Below are 22117 nucleotides of genomic sequence, written 5' to 3'. Positions count from 1 at the left end.
TCCTTTGTTTCAATCTCACTTCCTTTCGCCCTCCCTCTACATCTCTCACACTCCTGCCTTTCACTCTCCATCTACATCCACATTTTCTACTCACTTTCTATCCCGCACTCCTTATCTTTTCTTTCAACACTCACTCGCTTCTGCCCTCCTTCCTGCTCTATTCTTTCCTGCCCTCCCTATCTCTTCTGCCTTCTCTCACTGTATTACCTCTGACCGTCTCTCTTCTGTTATCTCTCTCTTCTGCCTGCCCTTTCCATCTTTCACCTTCTTGTCCTCCATCTCTCTCTCTCCTCCTCTAGCCCTCCTTCTCCTTTCCGCACTCCCTCTCTTACATGCCGCCCTCTCCTTTCTGCCATTCTCACACTTTCCTATCTTCCCTCATGCCCGACAGGTAAAATTACAAAGTGAAAGCTCATTTGTAAACAAAATGCTCCTTACCTGATTGCTTCTGCACAGGTCCATGTGTAAAGGGCAAGTGAAGAGAATGCATGAGTAAAGAGGGTGTGTGCAGAGAAAGTGTTTTGCAGAGAAAGCAAGTTCAAAGAGATTAAGTGCAAATACTGCATGTATAGAGGCTATACGTTGCCAAGTGTTAATAATAGGAAAGTGAGTGCAGGTGAAAAATCTGCAAACTGCAATGGTGTTGCTTACGTGAGGCACTGTCAACTTGTGCACAACTTTTATTTCCTTTTTTTCTGTCTACATTACGATACTAATACCTTTAGCTCTCTCCCTTCTATCCTCTTTCTTGCCCTACATCCCTCCTTCTCACTCCCTCCCCCCTCTCCCACTCTGTCTCCCTTTCCACCTCTCTTTTCCATTATTATCCTCAATCTCTCTTTTTTATCTCCTTTGTTTCAATCCCTCTTCCTTTTGTCCTTTCTCTACATCTCTCACACCCCTGCCTTACACTCTCCATCCCCATTTTTTTCCTCACTCTTTATCCTGCACTCCTTATGTTTTCTTTCCACACTCTCTCGCTCTTGTCTTCCTTCCTGCTCTATTCTTTCCTGGCCTCTCTATCCCTTTTGCCTTTTCTCACTCTATTACATCTGCCCTCCTTCTTGCTCTCTCTTCGGTTATCCCTCTCTTCTGCCTTCTTAGTCTCTACTGCCCTCCCTTTCCACCTCTCTTCTGCTTTCACCTTCTTGTCTTCCATCTCTTTCTCCTCCTCTAGTCCTCCTTCCTGCACTCCCTCTTAACAGCCGCCCACACTCCTTCATGCCCTTACACTCTCTTCTGCCTCTATTCCTTCCTGCCCTCCCTCTCTATCCTGCACTCGCTTCCTTTTGATCTTTCTTCTTTCTTACTCCTGTCCTCTTTCATGCCTTCCCTTTTTGCCCTCTTCTTCCATTTTTTGCAGCCCTCCCACTACTTCTTGCACTTTCTCATTCCTACACTACCTCTGTATCTTGTCCTCTCCTCTTTGCATATGCCCTCTCAACATGCGCTATCACTGCACACAGCCTCTCTACACACGGCCTCTCTGCACATGCCTCTCTCCATATGATCTCTCTGCACAGGTCCATGTGTAGAGAGGGAAAGTGAAGAGAAGGCATGAGTAAAGAGGGCGTGTGCAAAGAGGGTGTTTTCCGGGCAGGGCAAGTACAGAGAGATCAAGTGCAAATAGTGCATGTTTGAAAGGGCATGTGTAGAGGCTATAAGTTGACCAGTGCTTATGATGAGAAAGTGAGTGCAGGTGACAACAAATCTGCAAACTCCAATGGTGTTCCTTATGTGATGAGAAAAAATCTGCAAACTCCAATGGAGTTGCTTTCCTGAGGCACTGTAAAATTTTTCACGCATTTTTTTACTCTTTCTGTCTACATTAATACACTAATATCTGCCCCCTCTCTCCCTTCTACCCTCTCTCTTTCTTGCCCTACATCCTTCCTACTCACTCCCTTTCCCCTCTCTCCCACTCTCTCCCTTTGCACCTCTCTTTCACTTTATTGTCCTCAAGATCTTTTTTCTCTCTCCTTTGTTTCAATGTCACTTCCTTTCGCCCTCCCTCTACATCTCTCACACTCCTGCCTTTCACTCTCCATCTACATCCACATTTTCTACTCACTTTCTATCCCGCACTCCGTATTTTTTCTTTCAACACTCTCTCGCTTCTGCCCTCCTTCCTGCTCTATTCTTTCCTGCCCTCCCTATCTCTTCTGCCTTCTCTCACTCTATTACCTCTGACCTTCTCTCTTCTGTTATCTCTCTCTTCTGCCTTTTTAGTCTCTACTGCCCTCCCTTTCCATCTCTCTTTCATCTTCTTGTCCTCCATCTCTCTCTCCTCCTCTAGTCCTCCTTCTCCTTTCCGCCCTCCCTCTCTTACCTGCCGCCCTCTCTCCCACTCTGTTCTGCTCTCTTACTTATGCCCTACCTCTCTTTCTTGCCCCCTCTTTCTTCTGCACTCATCATCTACCCTCTCTCGTCCTTTCTTGCTCTTCCTCTCTCTTCTGCCGCTATCTCCTGCCCTCCCCCTCCTTCCTGACCATACTCTCTTTGGCCTTCCCTTCTTTCCTCAATCTACATCCCTCCCCCTTCCTTTTTGACTTCTCTCCTACTCCTACACACCCACCCCCCACATCCTGCCCTCACTCTCCCTCCTGTCCTCTCTCTCATTCTTTCCTTCTCCCTTCCTCCACCATCTCTCTTAAATTCCATCTCTATCACTTATTCTCTTGCTCTCAATCTCCGTGTCTCTCCCTCTTGCCCTCTCTCATTTATCTTCACTTTCTATCTTGCCCTCTCTCACCTTCTTGCACTCTACACATGCACTCTTTACACACACACACTCTCTACACACAATGTATCATACACACTTAACATACAATATATGCTACATTATTCTTTAAAACTTACTCAAAAACAGGTTTCATTACTACAAATGCATTAATTAAAATACTTTGCTAAATACTTTTAGATAGAAAGTTATTTAAGAACATACAGACACTTTTGTAAGAGCATAAATGATTTTTTTAAAAACATTATGTGAACACATTTATAAGGCTTCTTTTCAATCTTTACTAGGTTGCCACTCATATATTGGAAATCAGACTGGAAACATTGTTTGTCAGAACATCATCAGTGAAAACATCACCAAGGTAGAAGTATCTATTTTTTGTATATATCCACCTGTAAGTACAGAAATAGTTAGAAAAAGAACTATATCAACACTTTATATATATATATATATATATATATATATATATATATATATATAATCTCTATATATACACACCAACATTGACAATTGTTTCATTATTAAGCATTGCTAATTCTTTATCCAACACTCGCTAGGACAAAGTACCTTTATTTTATTAACAGCCTAAATAGTAAAACATAATCACAATATCCGAAGGGTATATATATATATATCAGAACAAATAGAACTCCTCAATATATCTATCTATATATAGATATATAGCTATAGATATATATATATATATATATATATATATATATATATATATATATATATATATATATATATCTATAGCTATATATCTATATATATAGATATTACCTACTGGCGGTCGCCAGTAGGTATATATAGTTAGGATTTTTTCTCTATGGGATTTTTGAAAATTCTATGTCTAATAACTTTGGCGTTTGTGGACGGAATTGGCTGAAATTTTCAGGAAAATGGCACATTTTGTTTCTGAGCAGCCCTTGAAAATTTGGGGGGGGTTCGTCAAGGGGGGGCCGAGAAAAAAGGGGGGTCCCAAAACGTGTTTTTAACATTGAGTTTTCCATAGGGCGGTTGGCCTCACTTTTAGCCCGAACGGCTGAATGGATTTGCACGAAACTTGGCAAAATTGTAGGGACTGGTAGCCCGATGTGCCTTTTGTAGGTCTCAATATATGTGCTCCAGTGGATTTTGAGAAATTAACGTTTAAAAAAAGATATATATCTGTAACAGCGGACCTGGCAGCGTCCCAGGACGCGTACTTTTCGCGCAACGGAGCTTTGTGAAGCGAAGCTGATTGGTTCTCCGGCGTCTGTCAACATTCCAAAAAGTCCGTAGCGGCCGCCATCTTGTCTCTCGGTAGGATCGAGAGACAAGAGGAGGTCAAAACAAAGGGGGAAATAACTATAAGGGGGCATAGTAGATCCTCGCTGACCCCCTAGGTTTGATGTGGAGGTTTTAAAAGGGCCCCGCGGGGCAAAAAAAAATAATAATAATAATAATCGAACGGCTGAATGGATTTGCACGAAACTTGGCAAAATATTAGGGACTGGTAGCCCGATGTGCCTTTGCTAGGTCTCAATATATGTGCTCCAGTGGATTTTGAGAAATTAGCGTTCAAAAAAAGATATATATCTGTAACAGCGCTCCGCTTCGCGTAACGGAGGTTTGCAAAGCTGATTGGTCATTCTGTCACTGGGCTATAGTTGGGCTACATCTGGCTGATATTTGGGCTACATTTGTTTTTTTGTGTGTCTGGCGGCCATCTTTGGGCTACATTGGGCTACATTGGGCTTCATTGGGCTACATTGGGCTACATTTGGGCTCCAACATATATATAGGCCAATGTAGCCCAATATATATTTTTCAAAGTTAATTTTCGTAAAAACCACTGGAGCATATATCTTGAGACATAGCAAAGGCACATCGGGCTACCAGTCCCTACAATTTTGCCAAGTTTCGTGGAAATCCATTCAGCCGTTCGAGCTAAAAGTGAGTCCAACCGCCCTATGGAAATGAAGGAAATGAATGGGTAATTTGTAATTAGCAAATAGCTAATCGCAAACTATGAATGGTAAAGAATCGCTATTTATTCCTTAAAGTTCGCTATTTAGGAAATGCAAAAAACTTTGATGATACATATGGCGGTTCATCTCTAACAAGATAAGAAGCATAGGGATACATTTATGATGACTGGCGCATCACCAGGGATGTGTTAGTCATTCTGTGCCGCTGTTCCGTCACCTATGGTGTGCTGCATTTACAATGCGGCGCATCATGGGGCAAAATCAGCACAGATGCGTGATGTATCTGTGCCGTAAAGGTGGCGCATTGCTGGAGTTGTATCGCAAGTGTGATGAAGCTCCAGCAAGGGTCGGGGGTGCCCCTGTCGCAGGGTTTCTGTTCTCACACAGAACTGTGGACAGAGGATTGGAACCTCGGCGAATTAGGGTGTCCCAAAACTCACGTTAGTAATCAAAAACTCCTTAGCAAGCTAGGTACAGTGTCACATTGGATATAACAAACTCTCAATGTTTAGACAATCCAGAATATGAACTTATAGTACCTCAGGATACGTGGAACTCATGAACAGTCGGTCGTTATATATTTCTTAGAAACCAGAACATGGAGTTAAGAAGAACACATGTGTATTTGAAATGTTTATTTACTAATGCCGTCTTCTCAGGCGTAGTATCTTAGATAATACAAGTACACATATTATCAGTAGCAAAATTACCAGCATAGTTACTAGTACATAAAAAGCGAATGGTGATAGTATGTTAACATGCTGTAAATGAATAAGAGTTAGCAACACTTATAAGCAGCCGCGGGCCGTGGAGGGAGTTACGGTGAGGCAGGGAGGCGGGGAGGGGGAGAAGCAGGGTGGAGAATACAAGTACACATATTATCAGTAGCAAAATTACCAGCATAGTTACTAGTACATAAAAAGCGAATGGTGACAGTATGTTAACATGCTGTAAATGAATAAGAGTTAGCAACACTTATAAGCAGCCGTGGAGGGAGTTACGGTGGGGCAGGGAGGCGGGGAGGGGGAGGGGCAAGGTAGAGAGGGCTCCACCCTGCTTCTCCCCCTCCCCGCCTCCCTGCCTCACCGTAACTCCCTCCACGGCCCGCGGCTGCTTATATCTCACCCTCCCTAATACACATATTATATTATTTGCTAAGAAGGTCTCTTTGTGTTGGTTTAGGGCGTGCCCATACTTTAGTGTCTTAGATTTGAAGGAATCACATCAGCATACACCAGCTCTCTCTTCATGTGAACCGCATCAACTGTTGTGTATGTGTGTTCGGCAAAGCAATATAAAACCCGCCTCATGCCCAGAATTGGCAGAAGTTGCACTTATGTTATGAGTATGAAGTCGTGGAGATCAGACCTCATAACAATTCTGTATCGTGTTGTTCTTGAAACTTTAGCACTCGCTGTACAGATATAGTTTAACAAGCAAAGCAGATAGTAGAGCAATAACATATTATTCTCATGTAAACCACGATGAACTACTAGGTGGAAAGCTAAAGCAACAACTAAGTGTCGTGTGCAGAAGTTGCAAAAAAGGAAAAATGGCGTTTAAACCGGTAATGAGCCCATGCTAACTTAACACGGTGTAAAGATATCCAGGACCTAGATGACACCTCCCCATGATCCGGAAACGAACTGAATAAGATAATAGAAGTGCCATCTCATGAGAGCAGATTGCAAGTTTATATGTGGACGGTCCGCAAGGTAAAGCATTAAAAACTAGGAAAATATAATGCTAAAGAAAAATAAAACAGCCAAGTACTTTATCGAGTCTTAAGCCAATAGGCAAGGTAAATAATAAAAACTTGACAAATAAGTCAATGAATTGTCAATGAAATGCTAGTACTCAGCATATCAAACATGAAAAAGGTCTATGACATAACTGTATGCAAAATAAGCTGCAACAGCCTCCAATAGGAAGTCATCGTCTTCATCCGAAAACAGTTCAGCCATCCAATTTAAAAGCGGAAAAGAACATACGTGCTCTCCCAGCACCGGATCCTCTATCACCATCAGAGGACAGCTCGGTGGGTTTTCAAGAAAGCTCTGTTCCAAGAAAGACTGTGCTGCCGCCAGTAAATTCCAGGGACCAAGTAGTCCATGCATCAATGCCACAGCCATAATCCTTTCGCCAGGACAAACCAACTCGTGAGTAATGATAGGAGTCATCAGCTGATTAAAGTCGACGTCAGGAGAAGCCGGTCCGCAGAGACACAAATCAATGGCCCAATCGAAATCACAGGTCAGGCAGTGAAATACAGGCTGGACACAGGTGAAGTAGGAGAATCGAAAAGATAATCCATATGCCGTGCTTAGTATCGCCAACGGCATTGTGCCATAATATTCTAGCATGCGATTGCGGAACAGTGTCAGCAGCTGCAGGGTGGGAGGTTGCATAGGAGGGACATCCATATTTAAAAATGTAAAAAAGCACAAGAGCGTCCGCTGGTAATGCAAGTAAAAATGCCAATCCACGAACCAGAGTGGAGAAAATAGAATGAAAGGAAGCAGGGATGACTCCAAAGATTTTCTCAAATGAAGTCACGAGACCACTGGTAACAACTTTAAAAAAGTGCGCCAGGGCCTTTGTGGAGGATGCGTTAAAGATAGTCGGAACCATCTTGCTGAAATTGAAAGGCAAATCTGAATTGAAAAGGGTCTGCACCTCTGTACGGGTGTTCGCTATGTGAAGCACGAAAGTTTCACGGGCCGAACTCAAGGCCACCTCTCTCTGAGACAAAAGAGCTCTTATTCTTGCCATGCCGTTGAAATCTGTCCCAAGGTTGGTATTTGTGGCCAGATTGAAAACTCCCTATGTTCATGTGTGGGAGGAAATAGAACATTTCTGCAGCAAATAACCCGTTCACTTACTGTTACGATAAAAGGAATACTTTTAATTAACTCAGAACAATCTTCATTATTGAGCATCAAATAACTACCATTTTCCAACAACTTGAACGTGGGGATGATAGCAGGAACTGGCGTGCCTTGCAACACGCAAGCCATATTTGGTCGGTGTTTGTTGCATGAACCGTGTAACTGTATGTGCCTACACATTAGTGAATGATCTGGCGTCTCAGTGCATTCCTCTCCATTCAGATAAACTTCTTGATCATCTTTGAAACATCTGTATGTGTATGGAAGCGACCAGACCTCATGAAGAAAAGCACTACCTAAAGGTTCATAACGACCTATTGGTATATATTTCATACAATTTGAAAACTTATATAAAGCAAAAGGCAGCGTTATTAAACCGTGGATAAGGCACGTTGCCAAAAAACCCGCAATCCTCTGCTGATGATGTCACTGAGCATGTCATGAATGATGTAATATGTGACATCATCAGCAGTGGATTACGGGTAATAGTATCTCTAGTTTACTCCCCTATAGCTGTCTTTCTTTTAACATAAGTGTCTGTTTCCTTCCCTTATACTTACTGTTTTTGGTTCGCTTCCGGTTCGCGTACCGGCGAGCGAACTGGGAAGCGAACTAAGAGAAATAGAGGTTGGCACAGTTCCAAATATTGTACCAATTTTTTAATAACGGGGAGGTAGTTCTGAAAAGAACTTTTTTTTTTATTGTTTTTGTTGTTTTATATTTTTTTTACTATTTTTCAGAACATTTTTTTACTTTTTTTGAATTTTTCTGAACAGTTTTATATTTTTGGGGGGTTTTCTTGGAGGGGGCAATGAAAACGATTCATTGTAAAGGGCTCAACAGGAGCAACAAAACAAAAAAAGAAGTATTTATTATTTTGGGCGTTTCGTACAAACTTGCATATGATAGTCAATAGCTCTGTTGATCAGAGTGATGCTTCTTTCTCCGTAGGAAATGAATCCATCGCAAAATACGCAGATGTGTTTTACTTCACCAAATTTCATTTGTATATTTGGCACCATCTCCCTGCCCTCTGGTCCCGTTACTTCCGGTACAACAGATCTTCTGGCCATAATAGGGAGATTATCTAGGTCGTTCCGAAACTGTGCAGCACTGTAGTTGTTAGGATGCCACCTAGTCATATGGCAATGCATTGTGTAGTTTCCAAAACTGTATTTTTTCTCGGTTCCTCTGGACAGTCTATCTTGACATATAAGGCAAGTTACGTATCTTGCATTTACTTTTTTCTGACCTTTGGGAATTTTAAAAAATTGCCAAATGAAGTTTTCTTTCCGGTGAGACGTCCTGGGCTGCTCAGGCAAAAACTGCCTCTCTTCGTGCTCGTCGTCCTGTTCCTCTTCTTCCTCTTCTTGTTGAATTATAACTTGAGCAGGTGGTCCACTCTTCCTTGGATGTGGTGGAGGTGGTGGGGAAGCACCAGCTGAAGCTACTAAAGAAGCCATTGCTCAGTGATCACAAAGGGTCTTTCTCTCACAATGATGAAAGTCAGAGTGAGGAAAGAAGGAGGGATTTTCATCATTTGGGAAAAACAAGAGTTCTCAACCAATCAAAAGTGTTCATTTTAGATTATATGACCTAGTCTTACATCATTAGGAAACCAAAAGTGAAATGAACCAATGAAAAGTGTTATTACCAAGTCACATGACTTGCTGTGTTTACGTTAAGCGCTTTGCAGGGCCTCCCGGTTTGCTTCCAGAAACCTGCGCTTTGCGACTCGCTTCGCGTACCAGTTCGCTAACGTAGCACGTCATATGACGTATCACGCGACAACGTGAAACGTCATGCGGACGGGAGGCGTCACGATGTTGTTTTCTAACGCGGCACTTGCGGTAAAGAAACGTTTACCGGCTCGCGGTCTATTTCGCGGCATCAAGGTCAGCTAACGGGAAGCTTCCCGATTCGCGAAGCGGGAACGAAGAAAAAAAAATATTTTAAAAAAAAATTATTCATAAACATATAAAATATATTTTTGGATTTAAAGAAGAATACATTTTACAGCTACAGATATTAGCTGTTAAAAAACCAATGAAATTCACAGAAAAAACCATAGGTTATAGACCATATATAGTTAGGAATTAGCATTTACAAAACCTTGAAAATTCACTGAAAAAACCATAGGTTATAGACCATATATAGTTAGGAATTAGCATTTAGAAAACCTTATTTTACTCACACAAACCATTGAAATTCCATATATAGTTAGTTGCACTAACTATATATCGCGCACCCGCAATCCACTGCTGATGATGTCACATATTACATCATTCATGACATGGTCAGTGACATCACTGATGACATCACTGATGACATCTCAAATGACATCACTGATGACATCATCTAGTGTCTGTGTGTTTTTGTAAAGTTTAAATACGTTTTACATATTGAAGAATGAGTGGATGTATGGAAGACTGAGTGTGTGTGTGGCTGGCTGGGAGGTGTGTGACTCTGTGCATATCAATGTGTACTTGTATCAGTGATTGTATAAGAGAGTAAGTATGTGTTAGTATATGTGTGAAAAGTATGGTGTTCTGTGTTTAACTATAGATGAGGAAATCGAAGTGTGATTGATTCTGCACAGGACTGACTAGGTGTATGAGTGCATATGATAGTGTTCTAATAATAACTGACTGTATGTATGAGTAATTGTATGGGTGAATGAGTGAATGTGTGTGTAGACGTACGAATCAGTGAGTGCGTATGTAGTAACTGGTATTGGTGTGTCATGATGTCATCAGTGATGTCATTTGAGATGTCATCAGTGATGTCATTTCAGATGTCATTAGTGATGTCATCAGTGATGTCACTGAAGTATGGTGTTCTGTGTTTAACTGTATAGATGAAGAAATGGAAGTGTGATTGATTCTTTACAGGACTGACTTGGTGTGTGAGTAACTCCATGGATGAGTGGCAGTGTGTGACTGTCTGCATAGGTGTATGAGTGCATATGATAGTGTTGTAATAATGAGTGACTGTATGTATGAGTGATTGTATGGGTGAATGAGTGAATGTGTGTGTAGACGTAGGAATCAGTGAGTGTGTATGTAGTAACTGGTATTGGTGTGTCATGATGTCATCAGTGATGTCATTTGAGATGCCATCAGTGATGTCATCAGTGATGTCATTTGAGATGTCATCAGTGATGTCACTGACCATGTCATGAATGATGTAATATGTGACATCATCAGCAGTGGATTGCGGGTGCGCGATATATAGTTAGTGCAACTAACTATATATGGAATTTCAATGGTTTTGTGTGAGTAAAATAAGGTTTTCTAAATGCTAATTCCTAACTATATATGGTCTATAACCTATGGTTTTTTCAGTGAATATAGATATAGATATATAGATATATATAAATAGATATTTATAAAGCATTTTTGCAAATAAAGTACCTTAATATTTGCTACTGTCACATAAAGACAAATAGGTACTACCTTCACATAAAAGTAAATAATTACTTCCTTCAAATAAAATATATATATATATATATATATATATATACACATACATACACACATAGGTAAAACAAAAATTAAATCAATAACAAAAGTAATCCAATAAGGAATTGCTATTACAATTAGTGAAAGATGCTGCACATACTACACGCAGATTATCATCAAGGCCATTACACATTTTCAGCTAATTCAAGAGGGTGTCAGTGCTTACCAAATAGTACATTGGCAATTTTACATAACTATTCCAAACATGCCAATACATGGACAAAAGAAGACTTGCATTACATTATGGAATTAGGTGATGCTTTATATACAGATATGCATTCAATTCATAAACAAAAACTTATGCATCCTGATGAGTTACCAAACTTTATAGAACACAATAAGACTATCTATTCACTTAAGCTTAAAGAACCTTCTTATGGAGACATATTACACCAATTTGACCCTTCTTTGCCAAATTTGCAAACAATATTAAAACATGCACTTGATTTAAACTCAGGTGTTTTAATTTGCATGGAAATGTATGTAATATCCATTTTTAAAACAAATAATTCATTCTTTGTTTTTGACTCACATAGTTGTGATAGCACTGGAATGCCTCACCCAGATGGAACATGTATTACTATACAGTTCACATTTGAAAAACTTTTCGAGTACATCACAAATCTGGCACACTATCTTAAGAAACCAAATATAAATTCCGTACTCTATGAATTAACTCCAATACAGCTTAGTACGATAAAAAAAGAGTCACTTCAAAAAGCAATGGTAATTAATGAACAAAATCAGAATGCTGTAGCACCGAAAAAACTTTATGTGTATTCTACTAAAGTAAGTCCGCATTTTTTCACACAGGCATTTCAAACGCGGATAGAAACTGCAAAACAAAGCATTTACCGATCTAAATGTAAGCAATTTAGTTATACAGAACAGCCATTACTATCTTTACATAATACTCCTAGTACTTCTACATATTCAAGTACACTTTTAACTCCAACAACAACTCCTAGAGATATACATAAAACAAACAGCCAAAACATAACTGCAACACAATATACTAATATACCACAAGACACTACTATTACTAACACATATGCAAGTATACTTAAGAAAACACTTAAAGGCAACACAGAAAGAGAACATATTAGTAGCACACACATAAATGTACAACAACACACAATATCAACAAAGAAGTTACATACCAACACATATTCAAGTATTACTGAAAGTAATTCCATAATACTTTCTGAAAGTATAGACAATAGCACATTGCACAACAAGCAAACTAACACACATAATACCAACATACATCAAAATATTTTAACAGAAGCACAACAAGAATTAGCTTATTTAAATAACACACATACACAGGAAACAATTACACAGAATGCAAATAGTATACAATATACACAGTCTTTACAAAATAGTATATTTGCTATTCTACAGAACTACTGTAAACCAGCATATATTTGGGATACTGGAGATTTCCAATGTATTATGAATCTCGGAGATGCTTTGTACACAGACATGCACTCTATTAATAAACAACATTGTATGCAACCTCAAAATTTACCTTATTATATAGCTAGCAATGACATAGTATATTCTATTAAGCTAAAGACTTGCTTTAAAGACGAAGTAACAAAATCAGCACAAACTTTACATAGTAAATTGATAACGACATTAGCTTCTACAATAAATTCGCAAAATGGTGTATTAATCTGTATAGGTAAATATACAATTGCTGTATTTAAAACTATACATCCATACTCTATATTTGATTCACATAGCCAAAATGAAAATGCAATACCACATCCTAATGGAACATGTATTGCTATACCAATGGACTCTATTAATCTTATTATGGAATACATCCTAAAGTTAGCTGATAGAGAAAAGATTACAAATTCAGCAAGTGTTACTTTAGAGTTCACTACAGTGAACATAAAAAAATTAGCAAAATATCATTACAGAAGACACAAAGAAACCATAAAAATGGAAAGTGTAAGTCTATGAAAAGCATATATGTCCATAAGACACTTATATCTCTAAATGCATTACCAGAGATTCCTTTAAGTAACTTACAAGTAGAAAGTACTATAATAAACATACAAAGCAGCAATAGTCAAGCCAATACACTAGATTTACCAACACACACTAATTTGCATTCACACATAGCTATTACCAATACTGATATAATAAAGACAATAACAGCCAATAATGATTCTGAGACTCAAACAACAAATAGTACACAAAATCTCAGGAATAGGAAAAGAAAACACACACAACGCACAGAAAATGCACTTAATAGCATGAATAATACAGATCAAACAACAAATGATATAATTAGTATATTCCATGCTGAAATAAGATATGGTCCTGAGTACACTTGCACTATTTGCAATCAACTATGGCATAAGCAAAGTCTACTAAAAACAAACAATATTAGTAAGCGGGCAAAATTCATAGAATGTAACTTTAGCAAGTGTACAACTGATGAGATATGCCAAACATGTTACACGTATATTTGTAAGGACAAAATACCTCCATGTTCAGTTTATAATGGGATGACATTCCCACATATCCCACCAGTATTAAACTTGCATAACTTAGAGGAAAGATTAGTGTCACCAAGAATACCTTTTTTACAAATTAAAACATTACCACGTGGATTCCAAAAATCCCTATCAGGTGCTGTAGTAAATGTACCTGCTGATGTTATGACAACTGTAACTGTTTTACCAAGACAAATGGATGATAACATGACAATTCCGATAAAATTGAAACGGAAATTAAGTTATAAATCTTATACCCATTTTGAAAATGTTAGACCTAACAAAGTAAAACATGCAGCTTTACATTTAGCAACTACTAGCAGTTTGTTTCAAGAATATGGAATAACTATTAATAAAGATTGGGATTATACAACACAAGATATACAGTCTTGTGATGAGACTTCAGATACAAATAATACATCTGATTCTTCAGACAACCTTCCAGCAGGAAATTTAGATACTATGTTAAATAATGAAACGATTACTACTGAAACAAATAATATTTTAAGTTTAGCACCTGCAGAATATAACACCCCAAGAGGCTTATATGAAGACAAAGATTCAGAATATTTAGCATTCCCAACTATATTTTGCGGGAAACGAAGGCCAACTAATAAAGAAAGGCATGTACCAATACATTACAGCACAATCTGTCAAGCAGAAGTAAGAAGTAATGATCTAAGAGTAGCCAAGTCTATTACTAATATTTTCTTTAAAGTAAAAGCATTACAAATTAAACAAATACAGAGCAAAATATTTATCTCGCTTAGAAAATACTTAACGAATGGAAACATTATAACTGCAAAAGACATAAAAGAAAAATTAGATACCATTTTACAGTTTAATGAAGGTTACAAAATCCTTAAAACAATACGTAGTTCACCACCATATTGGGAGCAATGCAAAAAAGACCTCTTTGCTATGATTAGATAATTAGGATTACCCACGTTTTTTTTAACCTTATCAGCAGCAGAAACAAAATGGTATCACTTAATTAACATATTATTGCGTATTGAAAAACAACCAGAATGCACAAAAGAAGAATTTGAAAATATGTCATGGGAAACTAAATGCAAATTAATTCAGCAAAATCCCATTACATGTGCAAGACATTTCGACTTCCAAGTTAGGAAATTATTTAATTGTCTTTTATTGCATGAAAGTAATCCAATTGGCAAAATTATTGATTACTTTTATAGAGTGGAATTCCAGCAACGTGGATCACCACATATACATGCTATCCTTTGGATCGAAAATGCCCCTCTATATGAAAGTTCAGATATAGATGAAGTCACTACTTTCATTAATAAGTATGTTACATGTGCAAAATCTCAAGAACCAGCTATACAGTCTTTACTACCCCTACAAAGACACGGCCATACCAAAAACTGCCGTATCAAACATAAAAGAACATGCAAATATCATTATCCCAGATATCCAATGCCTGAAACTTTTCTCCTAGAACCAATAGAACTAGACAAAACAGATACAGAGCTCTTACAGCAAATTGAACTAATACATCTAACTATAAACAGCCAAGAATTCCAAACTTATACTTTTGAACAGTTTTTAGATACAATGGACATAGATCTAAATCAATATACTTTATGTATACGATCTATAATCCAAAAAAATACTATTTTCCTAAAAAGGACACCAGCTGAATGCTTTATAAATAACTACAATCCAACTATTTTGCAAGCATGGCAAGCAAACATAGATATACAATACATTTTAGATGCATATGCATGTGCTGTGTATATTGTATCATATATAAGTAAATCACAGCGAGGAATGAGCAAACTAATTGCCCAAGCAGCTAAAGAAGTACATCACAATCCAAGTATTAAAGAACAACTTAAGCATATTGGTAACAAATTTTTAAACTGTAGCGAAATAAGTGCACAAGAAGCAGCCTATCTTATACTTCAAATTCCTTTACGGAAAAGTTCAAGATCTTTTGTATTTATTAATACAAGTCCTAATGGAAAGCGTACATACTTATTAAAAGACCTTGAAACCATCAATTTGTTACCAGATACATCTTGTAAAATACAATATGATAATGTTATAGTGAGGTACAGCAAACGCCCTAATAAATTAGAAACATGTACATTGGCTGACTATGCATCTATGTATAATGAAAAGAAAAAATGTCAAAAAAAACAAGAAACAGGACATGACAATTTCCTTACTGAAAATAACTTCCATAGCTCAGATGAAGAAGAACTTGAGATAAATTTACTAGACGAAACAGACTACATAAAAAGAAAAAAAGCAAAAGTAATTCGCTATTGCAGATTTAATGTAAAAAATGACTCAGAAAATTACTATAGAGAATTGCTAATGCTTTTTTACCCATGGCGAAATGAAAATCAAATAATTAATAACAACAAAACATATTATGAACGCTATCTCCAACTTAAAGACACAGTAGACTTTAATCATAATAAATATAATAAGCATTGTAGACAACTAACAACTGCTAGCAATGAAAACAGTGTATTAGATACATTAATACCACCAATAGATAGTGAAGCAGAAGATTCCATATCCCATGAAATGCAAGATAATGAAAGGCCATTATATGACCTATCATTTGATTTAGGCATTAGAAGTACAAGTATAGAAGAAACACTAACAAATAAAATAATGCCAAAAGAGCAATATGACAGTATAATGCAAAATCTTACAGCAGAACAACTTAACTTTATATATCATCATTTGCATTGGGTTAAAACAGAAGAAACACCCTGCTACACATTTTGTACTGGTGGTGCAGGAGTAGGCAAAAGCTTCCTTATTACAGCACTTCACCAAACATTTGTACGTTATTACAATACAAAAGCAGGAGAAAACCCAGATAACATATATGTATTGCTTACAGCTCCAACAGGCAAAGCAGCATATAACATTCAGGGCAAAACACTACATAGTACCTTTAAAATACCAATTTCACAAACACTAACTTATAAACAGCTAACTCATGAAAATAGAAGTAGACTACAAAGTGAGCTAATGCATCTAAAATTGCTAATAATAGATGAAATATCAATGGTGGGAGCTAATGTATTTAATTTCATACATAATAGACTACAAGAAATAAAAATGTCTAATCTCCCTTTTGGTGGAATATCTATTTTAGCAATAGGAGACTTTTACCAATTAAAGCCAGTTTTTGACACATACATATTTGACAATCCGAAACATTCATACAGGCCAGTAAGTACCAATTTATGGCAAACACATTTTAAGTTATTTGAGTTAACTAAAATCATAAGACAACAAAATGATTCAGCATTTGCAGAACTACTAAACCGATTAAGAGAAGGGAAACAAACTAATGAAGATATAAGAGAGATACAAACACGAGAAATAGAACCACCTGAAAACATTCCCAAAACTATACCATATATTATGGGAACTAACAATGAAGTGAATAACATAAATAGTGCAGTTTTATTAGAACATATAACGCAATACACAGTATACACAGCTACAGCAATAGATACAGTTGCATCAGACCTAAGTGAAGTAGTAAATAAAAAAATACTAAACAAGTTACCAGCAGACAGTACTAAAACAATGGGCCTGCAATCAATATTGCATATTGCATTACAATTAAGATATGACTTAACTTGCAATATACATGTCAATGATGGATTAACAAATGGTGCAACAGGAATAGTGGAATTTGTAGAAACAATAAATAACAGCCCAAGTGTAATTTGGATAAGATTTGATAAAGAAACAGTTGGAAAACTAACAAGACAAGCAAACAGACACATATATCACAGTAACATTTTGCCTCATTGGACACCAATTCATGCTATAACACGACATTTTCAATTTACACAGAAATATATAACAATAATACGCAAACAATTCCCATTGCGCCAATCATCTGCACGTACTATACATAGGACACAGGGAGAAACTATAGAACCACTTTACATACACTTTAACAATAGCAAAGTACATCATTTGCATTACGTAGCTTTAAGCAGAGCTAAATCATTAGCCAACATATATGTAAAAAACTTCCAGCAAGACAAAATAGCTGTTCATCCAAAAGTACATGAAGAAATGACACGCTTACGCACAGACATGCAATTGCACATATCAGTACCACAGTTAGAGTGCTATAACGAAGACTGTAACATAATTGTGCATAACATAAGATCCCTGCAAAGAAATTACACTGCTATAAAATCTGACAAAAATATCATGAATAGCGACATAATATGCCTCACTGAGATAAATACCACTAGAAAAGCAGATATGAATAGTTTCTTACTAGAACAATATCATCTAGTAATATTTGATAAATTTCACAATCAGCAAACAAAACATGGAATTGCCATTTATTACAGAAAAAACATTTGCTTATTACCAATATATAAAACACTACATGAAATCGACTTTTTATATTTCACTCAGCATCTTAATAATTGTGACTACTTATTTGTTACACTATACAAACCACCACATGTATGTCTACAAACATTATTACACGATTTAACTACCATACTCAACTTTTATCCAAATTATAAATATGTAATCATGGGAGACTTCAACATAGATTTAACACAAAGAACACTAAACACAACTTTGCTATTAGAATATATGCTAGAACAATTTCAATGTCAGCAAAAAGTACAACAATACACAACAGACTACAATTCAACATTAGACCATATCTATACTAATGTAGATGTAATGCTCTATGGTACATTAGAATCATATTATAGTGATCACAAAGCATTATGGGTAGCAGTTTAAATGCAAACAATCTCCTTTAACATGTGCTTTTATTCCAGCTAATTACAAAGGGGAAAACATGTCCAGAATGTGTACTAACATTTACTCTCATTTCAGATGATTTCCATAGAAGAACTTAAACAAATGAAAGAAGCCGAAAGCAAACCTTACCAAAAATCCATCAGAGCGAACGTTGTGAAATGTTCAACAAAAACAAACTATAAAAACGCAAAACAAGAGGACAGAGTATTATATCACCTTGCTCTAGCTGATCACAGTGCTTCCATCAAAGCAACATGCTACAATGAAGACTTTTATCAACAAACAAAAGAAGGAAATGCAATAATAATTCGGAATTTCCTAACTAAAAACAATGTCGTCATCATCACAAAGCAAACTAAGATAGCAAGATTAAAACCCTTCACTATACCTCCGGAAATATTGCAGGAAGCGGAAAATATTCTACAACCACCTGCTCCACCTATTTCACCAATAAAAACTGTCAAAGGAGCAAAATTACGCACATTAATGAGCATATCAGGAACAATTACTGAAGTAAGCTCATACACAATCTTTACACACACCCTTTCCAAAACTATCTTTAACACACACTCTTCGCACAAACTCATTCGCGCACACACTTTCACACAAAAAAACAACAATCTTTCACAAAGACACTTCCTCAAACACTCTGTCACTCCCACACTCTGTCACTCCCACACTGTCACTCCCACACTCTGTCGCTCCCAGAGTGTGGGAGGGACAAACTGGGAGTGTGGGAGAGACAGACTGGGGGAGTGTGGGCGCAACAAACTGCGAGTGTAAGAGCGACAGACTGTGGGAGCGACAGACTGTGGGAGCAACAGTGTCGCTACTACACTCCCACACTCTGTCACTGCCACAGTGTGGGAGCAACAAACTGTGAGCGTGTGGAAGCGACAGACTGGGAGTGTGGGAACAACAGACTGGGAGTGTGAAAGCAACAGAGTGTGGGAGCGACACTATTGCTCCCACACTCTGTCGCTCCCACACTCCCAGTCTGTTGCTCCCACACTCCCAGTCTGTCGCTCCCACACTCTGTCGCTCCCACAGTCTGTCGCTCCCACACTCCCACACTGTGGAAACAACAAAGTGCAGGATCAACAGAGTGGGAGTATAGTAGCGACACTGTCGCTCCCACACTCTGCCACTCCCGCACTCTATCACTCCCACACTGTAGGAGCGACATTGTCGCTACTACACTCCCACACTCTGTCACTCTATTGCTCCCACACTCTGTCGCTCCCAGAGTGTGGGAGCAACAGAATGACAGAGGGTGGGAGTGTAGTAGCGACCCTGTCGCTCCCACACTCTGTCGCTCCGACACTCCGTAGCTCCCACAGTGTGGGAGCAACAAACAGAGTGTGGGAGCGACAGACTGTGGGAGTGTGGAAACAACAGACTGGGAGTGTGAAAGCGACAGAATGTGGGAGTGTAGTAGCAAAAAAGTCCCACACTGTCGCTCCCACACTCCCAGTCATTTGCTCCCACACTCCCACAGTCTGTCGCTCCCACACTGTGGGAGCAACAGAGTGTGGGAGTGTAGTAGCGGCACTTTCGCTCCCACACTCTGCCGCTCCCGCACTCTGTCGCTCCCACAGTGTGGAAGCAACAAACCGAGTGTGGGAGCGACAGACTGTGGGAGTGTGGGAACAACAGACTAGGAGTGTGAAAGCGACGGAGTGTGGGAGTGACAGAGTGTGGGAGTGTAGTAGCAACACTTGCTCCCACACTGTCGCTCCCACACTCCCAGTCTGTTGCTCCCACACTCCCACAGTCTGTCGCTCCCACACTCTGGGAGCAACACAGTGTGGGAGTGTAGTAGCGACACTTTCGCTCTATCACTCACACACTGTGGGAGCAATAGTGTTGCTACTACACTTCCACACTCTGTCACTCTATTGCTCCCACACTCTGTCGCTCCCAGAGTGTGGGAGCAACAGACTGGGAGAGCGACAGACTGTGGGAGTGTGGAAACAACAGACTGGGAGTGTGAAAGCGACAGAGTGTGGGAGTGACAGAGTGTGGGAGTGTAGTAGCGACACTTGCTCCCACACTGTCGCTCCCACACTCCCAGTCTGTTGCTCCCACACTCCCACAGTCTGTCGCTCCCACACTCTGGGAGCAACTGAGTGTGGGAGTGTAGTAGCGACACTTGCTCCCACACTGTCGCTCCCACACTCCCAGTCTGTTGCTCCCACACTCTGGGAGCAACAGAGTGTGGGAGTGTAGTAGCGACACTTTCGCTCTATCACTCACACACTGTGGGAGCGATAGTGTTGCTACTACACTTCCACACTCTGTCACTCTATTGCTCCCACACTCTGTCGCTCCCAGAGTGTGGGAGCAACAGACTGGGGGAGCGACAGACTGTGGGAGTGTGGAAACAACAGACTGGGAGTGTGAAAGCGACAGAGTGTGGGAGTGACAGTGTGGGAGTGTAGTAGCGACACTTGCTCCCACACTGTCGCTCCCACACTCCCAGTCTGTTGCTCCCACACTCCCACAGTCTGTTGCTCCCACACTCTGGGAGCAACAGAGTGTAGGAGTGTAGTAGCGACACTCGCTCCCACACTCTGCCGCTCCCGCACTCTCACTCACACACAGTGTCGCTACTACACTCCCACACTCTGTCACTCTATTGCTCCCACACTCTGTCGCTACCAGAGTGTGAGAGCAACAGACTGCGAGAGTGGAAATGACAAAGTGTGGGAGCGACAGAGTATGGGAGCGACAAAGTGACAGAGTGTGGAAGTGTAGTAGCAACACTGTCGCTCCCACAGTGTGGGAGCGATCGAGTGTTGGAGCAACAGAGTGTGGGAGCAACAGTGTTGCTACTACACTCCCACACTGTCACTTTGTCGCTCCCACACTCTGTCACTTCCACACTCCCACACTCTGTCGCTTTCACACTCCCAGTCTGTTGTTTCCACACTCCCACAGTCTGTCGCTCCCACACTCTCACAGTTTGTTGCTCCCACACTGTGTGAGCGACAGAGTGTGGGAGCAATAGAGTGACAGAGTGTGGGAATGTAGTAGCGACAATGTCGCTCCTACAGTGTGGGAGTGATAGAGTGCGGGAGTGGCAGAGTGTGGGAGTGACAGTGTCGCTACTATACTCCCACACTCTGTTGATCCTGCACTTTGTCACTCCCACACTGTGGAAGCAACAGACTGTGGGAGTGTGGGAGCAACAGAGTGTGGGAGCGACAGACTGGGAGTGTGGGAACAACAGACTGGGAGTGTGAAAGCAACAGAGTGTGGGAGCGACACTATTGCTCCCACACTCTGTCGCTCCCACACTCTGTCGCTCCCACACTCTGTCGCTCCCACACTCCCACACTGTGGAAACAACAAAGTGCAGGATCAACAGAGTGGGAGTATAGTAGCGACACTGTCGCTCCCACACTCTGCCACTCCCGCACTCTATCACTCCCACACTGTAGGAGCGACATTGTCGCTACTACACTCCCACACTCTGTCACTCTATTGCTCCCACACTCTGTCGCTCCCAGAGTGTGGGAGCAACAGAATGACAGAGGGTGGGAGTGTAGTAGCGACCCTGTCGCTCCCACACTCTGTCGCTCCGACACTCCGTAGCTCCCACAGTGTGGGAGCAACAAACTGAGAGTGTGGGAGCGACAGACTGTGGGAGTGTGGAAACAACAGACTGGGAGTGTGA

General features: G+C 39.7%; 1 protein-coding gene across 1 annotated transcript in view; it reads left to right on the top strand.

Annotated features, from left to right (window-relative positions):
- The window catches only part of LOC144825084 (uncharacterized), a 34728-nt gene that overhangs the window by 7675 nt on the left and 4936 nt on the right, over positions 1-22117 (top strand). The window contains exons 2-3 of the mRNA XM_078683989.1: positions 3028-3101; positions 18514-18951. Of these exons, the coding sequence (XP_078540115.1) occupies positions 18514-18951 (438 nt within the window). The 5' untranslated portion in view covers positions 3028-3101. The remainder of the gene's footprint in view (positions 1-3027; positions 3102-18513; positions 18952-22117) is intronic.

Source organism: Lissotriton helveticus, chromosome 3_1, assembly GCF_964261635.1.
Source record: "Lissotriton helveticus chromosome 3_1, aLisHel1.1, whole genome shotgun sequence".
NCBI lineage: Eukaryota > Metazoa > Chordata > Amphibia > Caudata > Salamandridae > Lissotriton > Lissotriton helveticus.
This window is presented reverse-complemented; position numbering and strand designations above follow the sequence as displayed.